This window comes from Ipomoea triloba, chromosome 9 (genome assembly GCF_003576645.1).
Source record: "Ipomoea triloba cultivar NCNSP0323 chromosome 9, ASM357664v1".
Classification (NCBI taxonomy): Eukaryota; Viridiplantae; Streptophyta; class Magnoliopsida; order Solanales; family Convolvulaceae; genus Ipomoea; species Ipomoea triloba.
This window is the reverse complement of record NC_044924.1, coordinates 11,215,434-11,228,084: the sequence shown is the minus strand read 5'-3', so window position 1 is coordinate 11,228,084 and position 12,651 is coordinate 11,215,434. Positions and strand designations below refer to the sequence as shown.

The following is a 12,651-nucleotide window of genomic DNA, read 5'->3' as shown; positions in this document are numbered from 1 at the left end:
ATTATCTACTTATTGTTATAAATAATTAAAATATTTGACCATTATATTAGTGGGTTTAGTTATTTTTCGTAGTTTTTAGGATCCTACATGTTGCATGATGAAGTGTTCTATTACGAGATGAATGAGAATGCCCCGTGTATCTTTCTGCTAAATTTTACATACTAGTTTTTCTCAAGTTGGCGGAGATTTGTGGGGAAGAGAGACGCAAGTCGGAGAGCGCAGGTCTAGTTAGGGTTAATAGAAAAATATTTAGATTTGTTCAACAATAAAAACAATAGGAATTTGCCAAGGACCTTGTGGTTCAGTGGCATCAAACCCTTCACTTTCCTATTCAAAAACAATAGGAATTTTGACCTAACACTACTACAGAAACAACATATAACATCGGTTTTTTGAAAAACCGACGTTAAAAGTGAAATAATAACATACGACATCGGTTAATTAAATAACCGACGTCGTATGTCTTCCACGAAAAAATTAATAATAAAATAATTAATTAAAATAATAATAATAATAAAATAATAGATCAGCGGCAACCTTTTGCAAGCTTGCAAATTTTATAATTTGAGTAATACCTCCCGGTCACTTCCTACATTTTCTACTCCATGCTTACATTGCACACTTTGGCCTTGTTTGGTAAAATAGTTAGCTTATTAGCCAATTTTGACTTATTTGACCATTATTAGCCGTATGACTTGATTAAAAAATCAATATAAGTGTTTGGTAAATAAGTTTTTTGTAACTCCAAAATGCTAAAATTCAAAAAATTGCTTAAAGTAATTTTTTCAATTCTCTTTTTGAGAAAAAAGAAATTATACCGAACAGCTATCAGCTAATTTAGCAAACAACTTTCTACAATCAGCTAACAACTATTTACCAAACAAGGCATTTGATTCATTTAAAAAATATGAGTCATAATTTTTATTACTTTCTTTTCTCCTCTTCAATAAAATCAATACACGTAACGGGAATTTAATTTAATTTAATTTTTTTTTTTAGGAATAAGGTTCAAATTGGCCACTGAACGTAACTTGAAAGTGCAATTAGGCCACTGAACCTAAAAAATGTGCAATTAGGCCATTGAACATTCCAAATGCATGCAATTTCACTTGATAGTAGGTTACTTCCCATTTCATGAGGTTGTCTGCTTACATGGATGGTGATGTGCATTTTAAAATAATTTTTAATAATAAATATAAAAAATAAAAATTAAAAATAAAAATATATTAATTTTTAAATATTTTTAATATTAATTTTTAAATATTGTAATATTTTCAATTAATTTTTATTTTTAAAGTTTACTACTCCCTCCGTCCTATTTTACCTGTCCTATTTACTATTCATTGGTCAAACCAACTCTTTCTTTATTGCTTATTTTCTTTAGTAATTTTTTATTATTTTTAAATTTAATTTTTTGTGTTTAATAGTACTTTTGATGTAGTTTCTAAATATATAAATTTTATATATTAATACTAAACTTAATATTATGAAAAATTGGATTAAAAATAACTTCAGTCAAGCATCGTTAAACGAACCAGACAACCAAAATGGGACGGAGGGAGTATTTAATAAATATTAAAAATTAAAATTAAAAATTAAAAAATATTAATTTTTAAATATTTTTTAACATTTTAATTAATTTTTAATATTTTCAATTAATTTTTAATTTTTAATTTTAAAATTTATTATTAAAAATATTTTAAAATGTCAACTCACCATCCATGTAAGCAGGCAACATTATAAAATGGAAGGTAACCTGATATGAGGTAAAATTGTATGCATTTGGAGTGTTCAGTGGCCTAATTGCACACTTTTTTCGTTCAGTAGCCTAATTGCACTTTTAGGTTATGTTCAGTGGCCAATTTGAACCTTATTCCTTTTTTCTTTTTTTTTTAAGAACGGAGTTTAACTCCCTTAAAATCCATTTATCATTTTTCTTCTAATTTCGAAAGTTTACAAGGCACCTGACTTACAAAATAAAAGAAAAAGAGAAAATTGTAATTTTTGTCCCTCCATAATATCTCAATTATTAATGTCACCCCTAAATTATTAGTGGTGTAAATGTTGTCCCTCAATTTTCAAAAACGATACATATATTGCTCCTCCCGTAACGAAGGAGGGGCAATATTTACATTACGGGAGGGACAATATATGTACTGCTTTTTAAAATTAAGGGACAATATTTACACCACTAATAATTCAGGGATGACATTAATAATTAACATATTATAAAGGGACATAAATTAAAATTTTGTCAAAGAAAAATAAAAAAATCAAATCACATAAACTTTCACATCATCTTGCAAAGGCCAAACTTTCAGCGATTTGTTTAGAAGTTTAAATCCTGTCTCCATGAGAGTATGAGACCTTAACCGTTACGCAGCGGCAATAATCTACCACGTGCACATGACACCTATTCTAGCACTTTTGGACCAGTGACCACCAGCCACATCATACACGAAGAGTCGAAGAGCCAACCATTAAGAAGTCTAACCAATAACGAGCTTCCTTTCCGTAGTCCCGCCTACATTGTAAAACCCCGCTATAATTTAATAGAATTTCGAGTACCAAAATGCAAAAAACGCTTTATTTTTATTATTTTTTTTTTGAGAAACTTTATTTTTATTTTTAGTTCTAAAAATCAGATATCCCGCTGCTTTGTACACAAGCACACAGTCGACAGATTAAGGAAAGTGCCGTAGCGGAAAGCGGGGAGTGCTTCACTGGACACGTACTCTCTCCGGAGAGTTTTTCTGAGGATTTTTTGGGAGAATTTGAAGGTTTTAATCACATCATGAATCGGCGAAACGATCCCAACCCATTCGATGAGGAAGAGCAAGAAGTCAATCCATTTTCGGTAACCGACTAACCTCTTCTTCCTCTTTCACTGCGGATTCTTAGCTTTTTTCCTTTTCCTGTTTAATTTGCGTGCGATTTGTTCGCGGATTGTGGTATCTTGCGGAGTTGCACTGGTGTTTCGGGGAACAGGGCGTCGGTTTTGTGATCTAGATCTTAGAAGTATGTTTTAGTGCATTTCTGAATTAAAAGTAAAGTTTAAGGGCGCTTTTTGTCTATAGCTAATATGGTGTGAAGTCCGTGTTGGATTTTATAAAATGAAAGCTAAAGAAATGTGAATTTTCTGAAAATTTATGTGAAGACGTTGTGATCTGAATGGTGCCTTGCTGTGGATGGCATTGTTTTGCGTCGATCTCTGTTTACAAAACGTTATTGTTTGTGACTCTAAGCATGGTAGGAGGTGTTCAACCCTCCCCTCACATAGTCACATGTACCCGAAAAAAAAAAAAGTATTGAAATTAAAATTGAAACAATAAAGAATTGCTAAGAAAAAAAATGAAGTTAGAACATATAATTGAACTGTGAAGTAAAGCAAGGCAGGAACCTTCAGTGTTGTTACATGCTGTTAGATGTTGGTAATGTGGCCAGTGGATTGAACAAGTCAACAAGATATGTTACATTCTTAACCTATCTTAAGTGAAGGGTGGAACATATATACTTTAAGAGATTTTTTTATTTTATAAAGGAATAAGATTATAGTTTCTCTCTTCCCATCATCCCATGCCTTTAGGGGGACAGAGGCTTCACTTAAATCCTTGTAGTTCAAATGCCAAGAATAATTATCATTGACCTACAAATTTTATGAATGCGGTAGAGCATTTGGATAGGTCATATACTTGATTGAAAACTGCTTCACTAAATATTGAAATGGGTGAAATGTTTAAGATCATTATAATTGGTCATCAAGTTTTTATTTAATTTTTTTATTTTTATTTTGTGGTAATGGAAATCTGCCATATGGATCTTAATCATCTTATCATTGCTTGTGTTTGACTTGGGAGGATTTTTTTCTTGGTGACTTGCACCATAATTTCTGAATGCAAGATATCCTTATCTTCTATGTCTTTCATTTGCAGAATGGTGGTAATGCTCCAGGATCAAAATCACGCATTCCTCAAATGGTTGCTAATACTCTTGGTTTTGGTCAGAAACATGATGCCACTGTTGATATACCACTTGATTCAATGAATGTAATGTAATTAATAATACAGCAGAGTTTTTTTTTTTTTAACAAATGATGCCACTATTGATATACCAATTGAGTCTGATGTCGTATAATTGTGTATTAGGACCCCAAGAAAAAACAGAAGGAACTGGCAGCTTGGGAAGCAGATTTAAAAAGGAGGGAAAGGGTCAGTTCCAAAGTTGTGTTTGAATGCTCATATTATGAGATCTATTACATGTTATATTTATTGAGAATCAATATCAGTTTCCTAGTGATCAAAAGGATTATGAAAGACTGTTATACAGGTTTTATTTTTTATTTTTTAAATATTACTTACTCAAAAGTAAAATCAAATATGGTTTTTGGTATCCGTTCTCGATGATCTGTTTAGATTTTTTAAGTACTGCTTGATTGAGTTTGGAGTGATATTATGCAAGGTTACAAGTAGCTTCTAATTTTGCAGGACATCAAGCGCCGAGAAGATGCTGTTGCTGGAGGTAAGCTATGTGATACACAATATTAGTAATGATTCTACAGACCATTTTTCTTCTCTGGATTGATTTGTTCTGTTGCTTCATTTTAGCTGGTGTCCCTGTCAGTGATAAGAACTGGCCTCCTTTTTTCCCAATTATACACCATGATATAGTCAATGAAATACCAGTTGAATCTCAGAAAATGCAGTACTTGGCTTTTGCCAGTTGGTTAGGTATGTTCGCTTTTCCTTGTTTGTTTTGTTTTTGTTTGTAGCATTTTACCAGTTTGAGAATAGCCTTTTGCCCAAAACCTTACTTCCCATATTTAATTCTCACCTCAGTTGGATTTTTTTTAATAAATAATTCCCAGAAGAGTCTATTATGCAGCTTTCTTCTTACTGTACTAATATAAGCAGTGTGTATCTCTATGGGGAACTGTTTTTCTCTTCAATGTGATTAGTTAGGCTTCTTGTTGTCATGTTTGGGATTTGGTCTACCAAATGAACCACTGCTTGTGCAGTTGTGCCATATGGAAGCCTTTGGATGAACCTTCCTCAAATGTATATAAAATTTCTTGCTGGCTTTAGTCAAGTTTAACTTATGTGAAAAATACTTTTCAAAAGTTTCCCAACTGTGAAACTAATTATTGCTAAAGCAACTAACAAGTAGTCAAGTACTTTTCACTCTTGTCAATAACTTCACTTTTCTCAACAAGGACTTTGGTTTAACCAAAAAGAATGGATCAAGACAAGAGAAGAAAAAATTTTAATAGCCTACTGGAGGTTGTAAGGATGCGGTTGAAAATTGTTTGACTTATTAATTATTATTGAAGAGGAGAAAATAATTAAAATAATTATGCCTGGAATTGGGAGGGTAAAGAATAAAGTCCATGTTTCTCTTGTGCTTGAACACCCTTTAGTGATTCAAACAGCCAAATATGCATTCTTATTTTACTCATTATATCTTGTGAAACACCATATTATATGCTTTGCACACTTTATTAATCTTAACCTATCAATTTACATTAAGTTCACGTTTGAGCTTATCTTTGGTTAGGTTTGTTTGTTTTGTTTGTTTGTTTGTTGTTTGTTTGTTTGTTTTTTTTTTTTTTTTTTTTTTTTTTTGTGTGTGTTACACAGTCTTCTCCCACTCCAAAGGAAATGTGTTCATTTTAAATTTCCAATAAATGTCTGTGCAGGTATTGTTCTTTGCCTTGTATATAATATTGTCGCAGTGACTGTTTGTTGGATAAAGGGTGAAGGTGAGGTTTTTTCTTCATTCCCACATTTCTTATGACATTTTTTTTTGGGTTGGGGCATTCGTTTTTGTGGGAAACAGGTTGAAATGACTTCAGTAAATTACTGACATCGCGACTTCTACAGGTGTCAAGATCTTCCTACTTGCTATAATATATGCATTAATGGGGTGTCCCCTATCCTATGTTTTGTGGTACAGGCCCCTTTATAATGCAATGAGGTATCCAGCATTGTCTTACCATCAATCCTAAAATCTGCAGTCCCTCGTATCCCAAATAGGTTCTACTTATTGTTATGAAAATGACTGTTTTGCTACTTGTCTCAATTTCCAGGACCAACAGTGCACTCAAATTTGGTTGGTTTTTCCTGTTCTACTTGGTATGCGTTGCTGACAAGCAATAAACTTATTTTTAACTTTACATATGGTTGTTACATAAGTTCTTAAATTTTCTGTTGCAGCTCCATATTGGATTTTGCATATTTGCTGCTATAGCTCCTCCGATTGTCTTTCATGGAAAATCATTGACGTAAGTTTGTTTATGCTTTCTAAATTGACTTTGCAATACTGGAAGTAATGTTTTATGAATGGTGTAGGCTTAACTAATTATGACATCTATGGGGATAATAAATATGAGCAACTTGTCCTCTTAGAATTGATTGTGAGATAGGATTGTTACTGGTTNTTTTTTTTTTTTTTTTTTTTTTTTTTTTTTTTTTTTTTTTTTTTTTTTTTTTTTTTTTTTTTTTTTTTTTTTTTTTTTTTTTTTTTTTTTTTTTTTTGTGTGTGTTACACAGTCTTCTCCCACTCCAAAGGAAATGTGTTCATTTTAAATTTCCAATAAATGTCTGTGCAGGTATTGTTCTTTGCCTTGTATATAATATTGTCGCAGTGACTGTTTGTTGGATAAAGGGTGAAGGTGAGGTTTTTTCTTCATTCCCACATTTCTTATGACATTTTTTTTTGGGTTGGGGCATTCGTTTTTGTGGGAAACAGGTTGAAATGACTTCAGTAAATTACTGACATCGCGACTTCTACAGGTGTCAAGATCTTCCTACTTGCTATAATATATGCATTAATGGGGTGTCCCCTATCCTATGTTTTGTGGTACAGGCCCCTTTATAATGCAATGAGGTATCCAGCATTGTCTTACCATCAATCCTAAAATCTGCAGTCCCTCGTATCCCAAATAGGTTCTACTTATTGTTATGAAAATGACTGTTTTGCTACTTGTCTCAATTTCCAGGACCAACAGTGCACTCAAATTTGGTTGGTTTTTCCTGTTCTACTTGGTATGCGTTGCTGACAAGCAATAAACTTATTTTTAACTTTACATATGGTTGTTACATAAGTTCTTAAATTTTCTGTTGCAGCTCCATATTGGATTTTGCATATTTGCTGCTATAGCTCCTCCGATTGTCTTTCATGGAAAATCATTGACGTAAGTTTGTTTATGCTTTCTAAATTGACTTTGCAATACTGGAAGTAATGTTTTATGAATGGTGTAGGCTTAACTAATTATGACATCTATGGGGATAATAAATATGAGCAACTTGTCCTCTTAGAATTGATTGTGAGATAGGATTGTTACTGGTTAGTTGATACAACCACCCGTATGACACAAGTCACACAACTTTAGTTTCAGTATATAGATGCAAGCTCTCCTTTTAGAAGGGAGGTGTACAGGAAAAATTTTATTGTCTGAACTGCTATAAAATTGGTTTTTGTTCTTGAAACTTCATTGGCTAACAGTTGCATTTTCTTTCCATCTGTTCCAGGGGCATCCTTGCTGCAATTGACGTCTTCTCTGACCACGTATTGGTTGGGGTAAGTTGTGCGGTTATAATGTTTTTTTTTTCCCTTCCGAGTAGCATACCTTTGATATCCATATTGTTTATTTGCAGATATTCTATCTGGTTGGATTTGGCTTGTTTTGCTTAGAAGCATTGCTAAGCTTGTGGGTGCTTCAGGTTTGTGACTATAAAAATGGCATTTACACACTGTTATGTTCAGTACATAGTACATTTGACTGCATTCTTGTGAGAATGGATGCTTGCAATTGGATTGTGTGCAAAGTTATCTTTCCTTCTCTGCTGTAACTTATTCGCAAAGCCGCAGCACAAATATTGGCTTCAGGAGATGAAAATGACGTACGTGCATTTACACTAAACTTTCATATCTGGCTTGCTTAAACCTTTCATTACCTTTTCATTTGTGCAGAAAGTTTACATCTATTTCCGAGGGCATAATCACGGGTAATCCAAGCTTTCGGTTCCTGTGTTTGTGTGGATATGTGAAGAAACAATATATCAAGGTGCTATCTGATGTATTTGATTGAGTTATACATACACTGTCTTGTGTTGTTGGCAGTAGTATATTTTGTATAAAATTTGTGAATGGTTTTTATGTTGTGACTAGTACAATAGTTCAACCCTTCTTCCTTACTAATGCAGTTTTGTGGCTATATTATTTGTATGCTCAAAACAGTATTTTCGTTCCATTCGATCGTCTGTAACAGCCTTAGGTTCTCATAACTGAAAATTCAATCGATAATGGATTCATTTTATTCTACCTCTTGTACTTTTTGGTGGCGAATGGTGGCTGAGACTTGAGAGGGATGGATTTTGTATGGGTTGAACACTTGAACTGTTGAAGAAAAAATTTGTTGATTTTTTATCCTATTTAATGTAACGGGTTATGTATAGCTTTGCAAAATGATATATTGGACCTAAGTACCTAATGATGATATATTGGACCTAACGAAATATAAACGATAAGATTGGTACTTTGGTTTGGAATTTGTTTTGAAATTAATAGCTTTGCAAAATGATATATTGGACCTAACGAAATATAAACGATAAGATTGGTACTTCGGTTTGGAATTTGTTTTGAAATTAAGGTTTGCTAGTAGCTAATAAGTTTAAAAAGATATAAAAGGACATTTTTATAAATTTATATATTCAAATAAATAGTGATATATATATATTATATATAGGGAAAAATGTAATTTATGCCCCCTTCATAATATGTCAATTATCAATGTCATCTCTGAATTATTGTGGTGTAAATATTGCCCCTCAATTTTAAAAAACGGTACATATATTGGCAATATTGCCTCTCCCATGGTGTAAATATTGCTCCTCCTTCGTTACGGGAGGGGCAATATATGTACTGTTTTTGAAAATTGAGGGACAACATTTACACCACTAATAATTCAGGGGTGACATTGATAATTGGCATATTATGGAGGGGCAAAAAGTACAATTTTCCCTATATATATATATATATATATATGGATTGGTATTAATTTGATATCAAACTAAATCTTTGAACATGTGTAAGTATGACGTTTTAGTAGGTAATGTATGATATTTAAAATAAACAAAATTAATAATAAATGAAGAGTTATTAGGCTTATGATAAAGTTTGTTAAAAAATTAATTGCAAAAATCCGTTAGTAATTAATTACTCCGGTAGCAGGTGGCGGAGATTTAATATATCGCCCTCCACCTGCCCTTCCACTACACACCAGGTACGCTATCAACGTACAATTCCGTACTATTCAAAATTAAAGAAGGGAAAATTGCCAAAACTTTTTTTTTTTTTAAATAGAAAATTGCCAAAACTTAAATTTGGAAGGTAGGAAAATTTGGCAATAAGCCAATAATATACTCACGTACTTCGTATAAAATAAGAAATAGGGTTCTGAATTCTGATGCAAAAGACAAGCTAAAACAACAGAGACTAACTTTTCTATGGCCGAGAAAGCTAAGAAGCTGTGTTACGAGAGGAGGGCGGCTTGCATCATGAAGAAAGCAATGGAGTTGCAAATACTGTGCAGTCTGAAAGTTGGTGTTGTTATCCTGAGCCCTGACGGCAAGCTGGAGAGTTGGCCCCCTGAACTCAACGACGTGAAGGCTTTACTCGATGCTTGCAAGGAAATGGGGCCTAGGGTTAAGAGCGAGAAAAGGAAAGATCAGGCGGTCGAGACTTCTTCTCACAGTTGCCGGGAAATCTTGGTTTCAAAGCTCCAGCTTTTGAAGCAGAGGGAGGAGTTGTTTAAGGGCAAAGAGATTGCAACAGCTTCCCGAGGGGGAGAAACTCTGGTGAGAAGCAAGAAAAGGAAAGATTTTGGTGAACAAGGGTGCCTGGAAATCTTGAATTCAAAACTCCAGCTTTTGAAGAAGAGGGAGATGGTGTTCTTAAATCGTTCTGGCAATTCAGAAGCATCTGCTGAGGGCAAAGAGATTTTTTCAATGGAAGAAGGAATTGAATCACTCTGTGATGGTATACTTCTGACACAAAACCTTTATGATGATCTTCATCTTGGGGGTAAGGGCAAAGGAATTGCTACAATGGATTCAGGTATCCTCCAACGTTTTTGAGAATGTATTATAAAGTGTTTATCCCTTGAACTACAATCATTCATTATACTATTGAGCATTGACCTAAGGTTTATTTTAATATAATGAATGTTGATTTTGATCCATTGAATGTTCATTTTTTAATGTCATTATTTATATATTGAATATTCATTTTCAAGTATGTTACTTAAAAATGAAGGAATAAGGGTCAAATAGGTCATTAAACTACACACAATAATGCAATTAGGCCACTGAACTTAAAAAACCTACAATTAAATTCTTAAACTATTCAATTTTATGCAATTCTTTCAATTTACAGGTTTCTAACAGGTAACCCTAAATTTATTTATTTTAAATAAATAATTATTAAAAAAACAGAAGCCGGAGACGAAGAGGTTTCTTCGTCTCTGGCCATGGAGACCTAGAGAGGAAGAAACCTCTTCATCTCCGGCCATGGAGACAAAGAGGTTTTTCTTCAGGTCTCCATGGCTGGAGACGAAGAGAGGGCTTTTTTTTTTTAAAATATAATTATTTAATTTTTAAAAAAATATTTTAAAATTTGAGTTACCTGTTAGAAACCTGCAAATTGGAGAAATTGTTTGAAATTGGATGGTTTAGAGATTCAATTGTATGTTTTTTAAGTTCAATGGCCTAATTGCATTATCGTGTGTAGTTCGATGGCCTATTTGATCCTTATTCCAAAAATGAACCTTTAATACATTTAAAATGAATCTTTAGTATAATAAAAATTAATATTTGTTAGTTGTCCACATTATAATTTGCCATTCAACTATAGGCCTAAAAGTAATTAAACTTGTAAACTATAAAAAGTTCCAATTAGGCACCTCAATTTCTCGCTTTGATGCAATTTAACCTATAACTTCTTAAAGTGATCCAATTAGATCAATTCAGAGATAAACTTAAGGTAATGGTAGTTATGTGTTGATGTAATTTTTTTTTTTTCAAAATATAATTAAAATATTTATATATATATATATATATATATATATATATATATATATATATATATATATATATATAAAAGCACAAATTGTCACCTTCTGCACCGATGGTGAAAGAAGGAGGCTTCTCCGTAAATTTTTTATTTTTATCTTTTAAAACTATTTATTTATTTGAATATAAAGATATTTTAAAGTTTTTATTTTTTATTTTTTATTTATAAATTAATTCTTTTTAATTAAAAAACTATTTTTATCCGTTACTTGAAGGTAATTGGTTAATTTGCTCAATTGCATCAAAATGAAGTTGATATGTCTAATTAGAGATTTTTATAGTTTAGGAATTTAATTACTTTTTGCCTTATAGTTGAAGATTCTATTTAACCTTTTCCCCTTTCTCTTTTCCTATAGCATTTAAATCATAAAATGATTACTTCCTGTGATAGAAAATCTGAGTCAGAAGCACTAAGTCAAGATTCGACCCACCTTGTCAGATTTATCTAGTAGAGAAGTACAAAATCTACGAGAAATGTTGTTTGTTCTTTTGTGATAAGAGTTGTTAGACATGCTCTTGAAGGTCCTTTGACATCAAGCAAACATACTTTTTTGCTCCAACACCAATAAGATAATTCCTTGTTTGAAAAGAGAAATGATTCTTAACCACTAGTCAAAAGCGTGTGGCGAAAAAGGAGAAAATGACAGCTTTTGGACATCTACCACTTCAGAAGGCACCAACACAAAGATTTTCAAATGTTCTAATGGATATATTAGAAATGGAGCAAGCTGACCTGCGAAGACGAATAAACAAGGAGGACTCAAGCGGACCTAGGGTCCCGAGGTAGAGCCCCATGCTCAACCCAAGTGACCTAGGCCGAGCCCATGCTTGGGCCTCGACCCACCAGGCCCCAGACCTCAACCAAGGCCGCAACCCAACGCCTCGACTGGGGGTGCTCGGTTGGGGTGCCGAGGGGGTGCCCGGGAGGTGCTCGGTCGGGCGCGGTCCAAGTTTGTTACAACCAACTCCCCCTTTTTAGGGAGGTGGTTAGGAGGCTAGTTAGTATAAAAACATACTCCTTTGTCTTGTTAAGACATCATAAAATCATGGTAATAGCATTACACACCTCTTGTAATCATCTTACGCAACACATTAATACAAGATTATCTTCGTGATACACATATTCTTTGTCTTTTCTATCGTATTATTATCCATTTATTATTTATTTCATTTATCAAGTTTATTAATTCGAATCCCCGGGTTAATTAGGGTCACACTTGTGTGAGACCGTCTCACGGATCCTTATTCGTGAGACGGGTCGGGTCGGATCAAAGCACCATGCAAATGTCATATTTATATGTGCATATCTCATACTTATATGCTCAAATATAACACTAATCAAGAATACAATTTTTGTTACTTATAAGAGAAAAAGTAATACATTTTTCATAATAAGTAATGTTGACAAGTGCCCCTTACTTATAAGGGCAAATATAATACTTTTGAGGCAAAATGTAATACTTTTAAATCGAAATGTAAAAGTATTGTATTTTCCCTTAAAAGTATTACATTTACCCTTATAAGT

General features: G+C 32.9%; 2 protein-coding genes across 2 annotated transcripts; both read left to right on the top strand.

Moving 5' to 3' along the window:
• Positions 1–2,648: 2,648 nt before the first annotated feature.
• LOC116030961 (secretory carrier-associated membrane protein 4-like) lies at positions 2,649–8,319 on the top strand. Its single transcript, XM_031273355.1, has 12 exons — positions 2,649–2,857; positions 3,933–4,046; positions 4,146–4,208; positions 4,485–4,518; positions 4,605–4,727; positions 5,693–5,755; positions 5,877–5,970; positions 6,083–6,128; positions 6,210–6,277; positions 7,527–7,575; positions 7,653–7,718; positions 7,969–8,319. The coding sequence occupies exons 1-12, from the start codon at positions 2,795–2,797 to the stop codon at positions 8,005–8,007; spliced, it is 822 nt and encodes a 273-aa protein (XP_031129215.1). The 5' UTR covers positions 2,649–2,794; the 3' UTR covers positions 8,008–8,319.
• A 1,086-nt stretch (positions 8,320–9,405) lies between these two features.
• Positions 9,406–11,890, top strand: LOC116030798. Its single transcript, XM_031273133.1, has 2 exons — positions 9,406–10,113; positions 11,746–11,890. Exons 1-2 carry the CDS (start codon positions 9,504–9,506, stop codon positions 11,856–11,858), a joined length of 723 nt encoding a protein of 240 aa, XP_031128993.1. The 5' UTR covers positions 9,406–9,503; the 3' UTR covers positions 11,859–11,890.
• Positions 11,891–12,651: the final 761 nt, after the last annotated feature.

What these genes read in the sequence shown, in the direction of transcription:
- LOC116030798 (XM_031273133.1), top strand. Translation starts at nt 9,504, where the DNA reads ATGGCCGAGAAAGCTAAGAAGCTGTGTTACGAGAGGAGGGCGGCTTGC. An exon ending in AATTGCTACAATGGATTCAG is followed by an intron (nt 10,114 to 11,745) that starts GTATCCTCCAAC and finishes ACTAGTCAAAAG; the next exon opens with CGTGTGGCGAAAAAGGAGAA.
- LOC116030961 (XM_031273355.1), top strand. Translation starts at nt 2,795, where the DNA reads ATGAATCGGCGAAACGATCCCAACCCATTCGATGAGGAAGAGCAAGAA. An exon ending in AGAAGATGCTGTTGCTGGAG is followed by an intron (nt 4,519 to 4,604) that starts GTAAGCTATGTG and finishes GCTTCATTTTAG; the next exon opens with CTGGTGTCCCTGTCAGTGAT. An exon ending in GGTTTTTCCTGTTCTACTTG is followed by an intron (nt 6,129 to 6,209) that starts GTATGCGTTGCT and finishes TTTCTGTTGCAG; the next exon opens with CTCCATATTGGATTTTGCAT.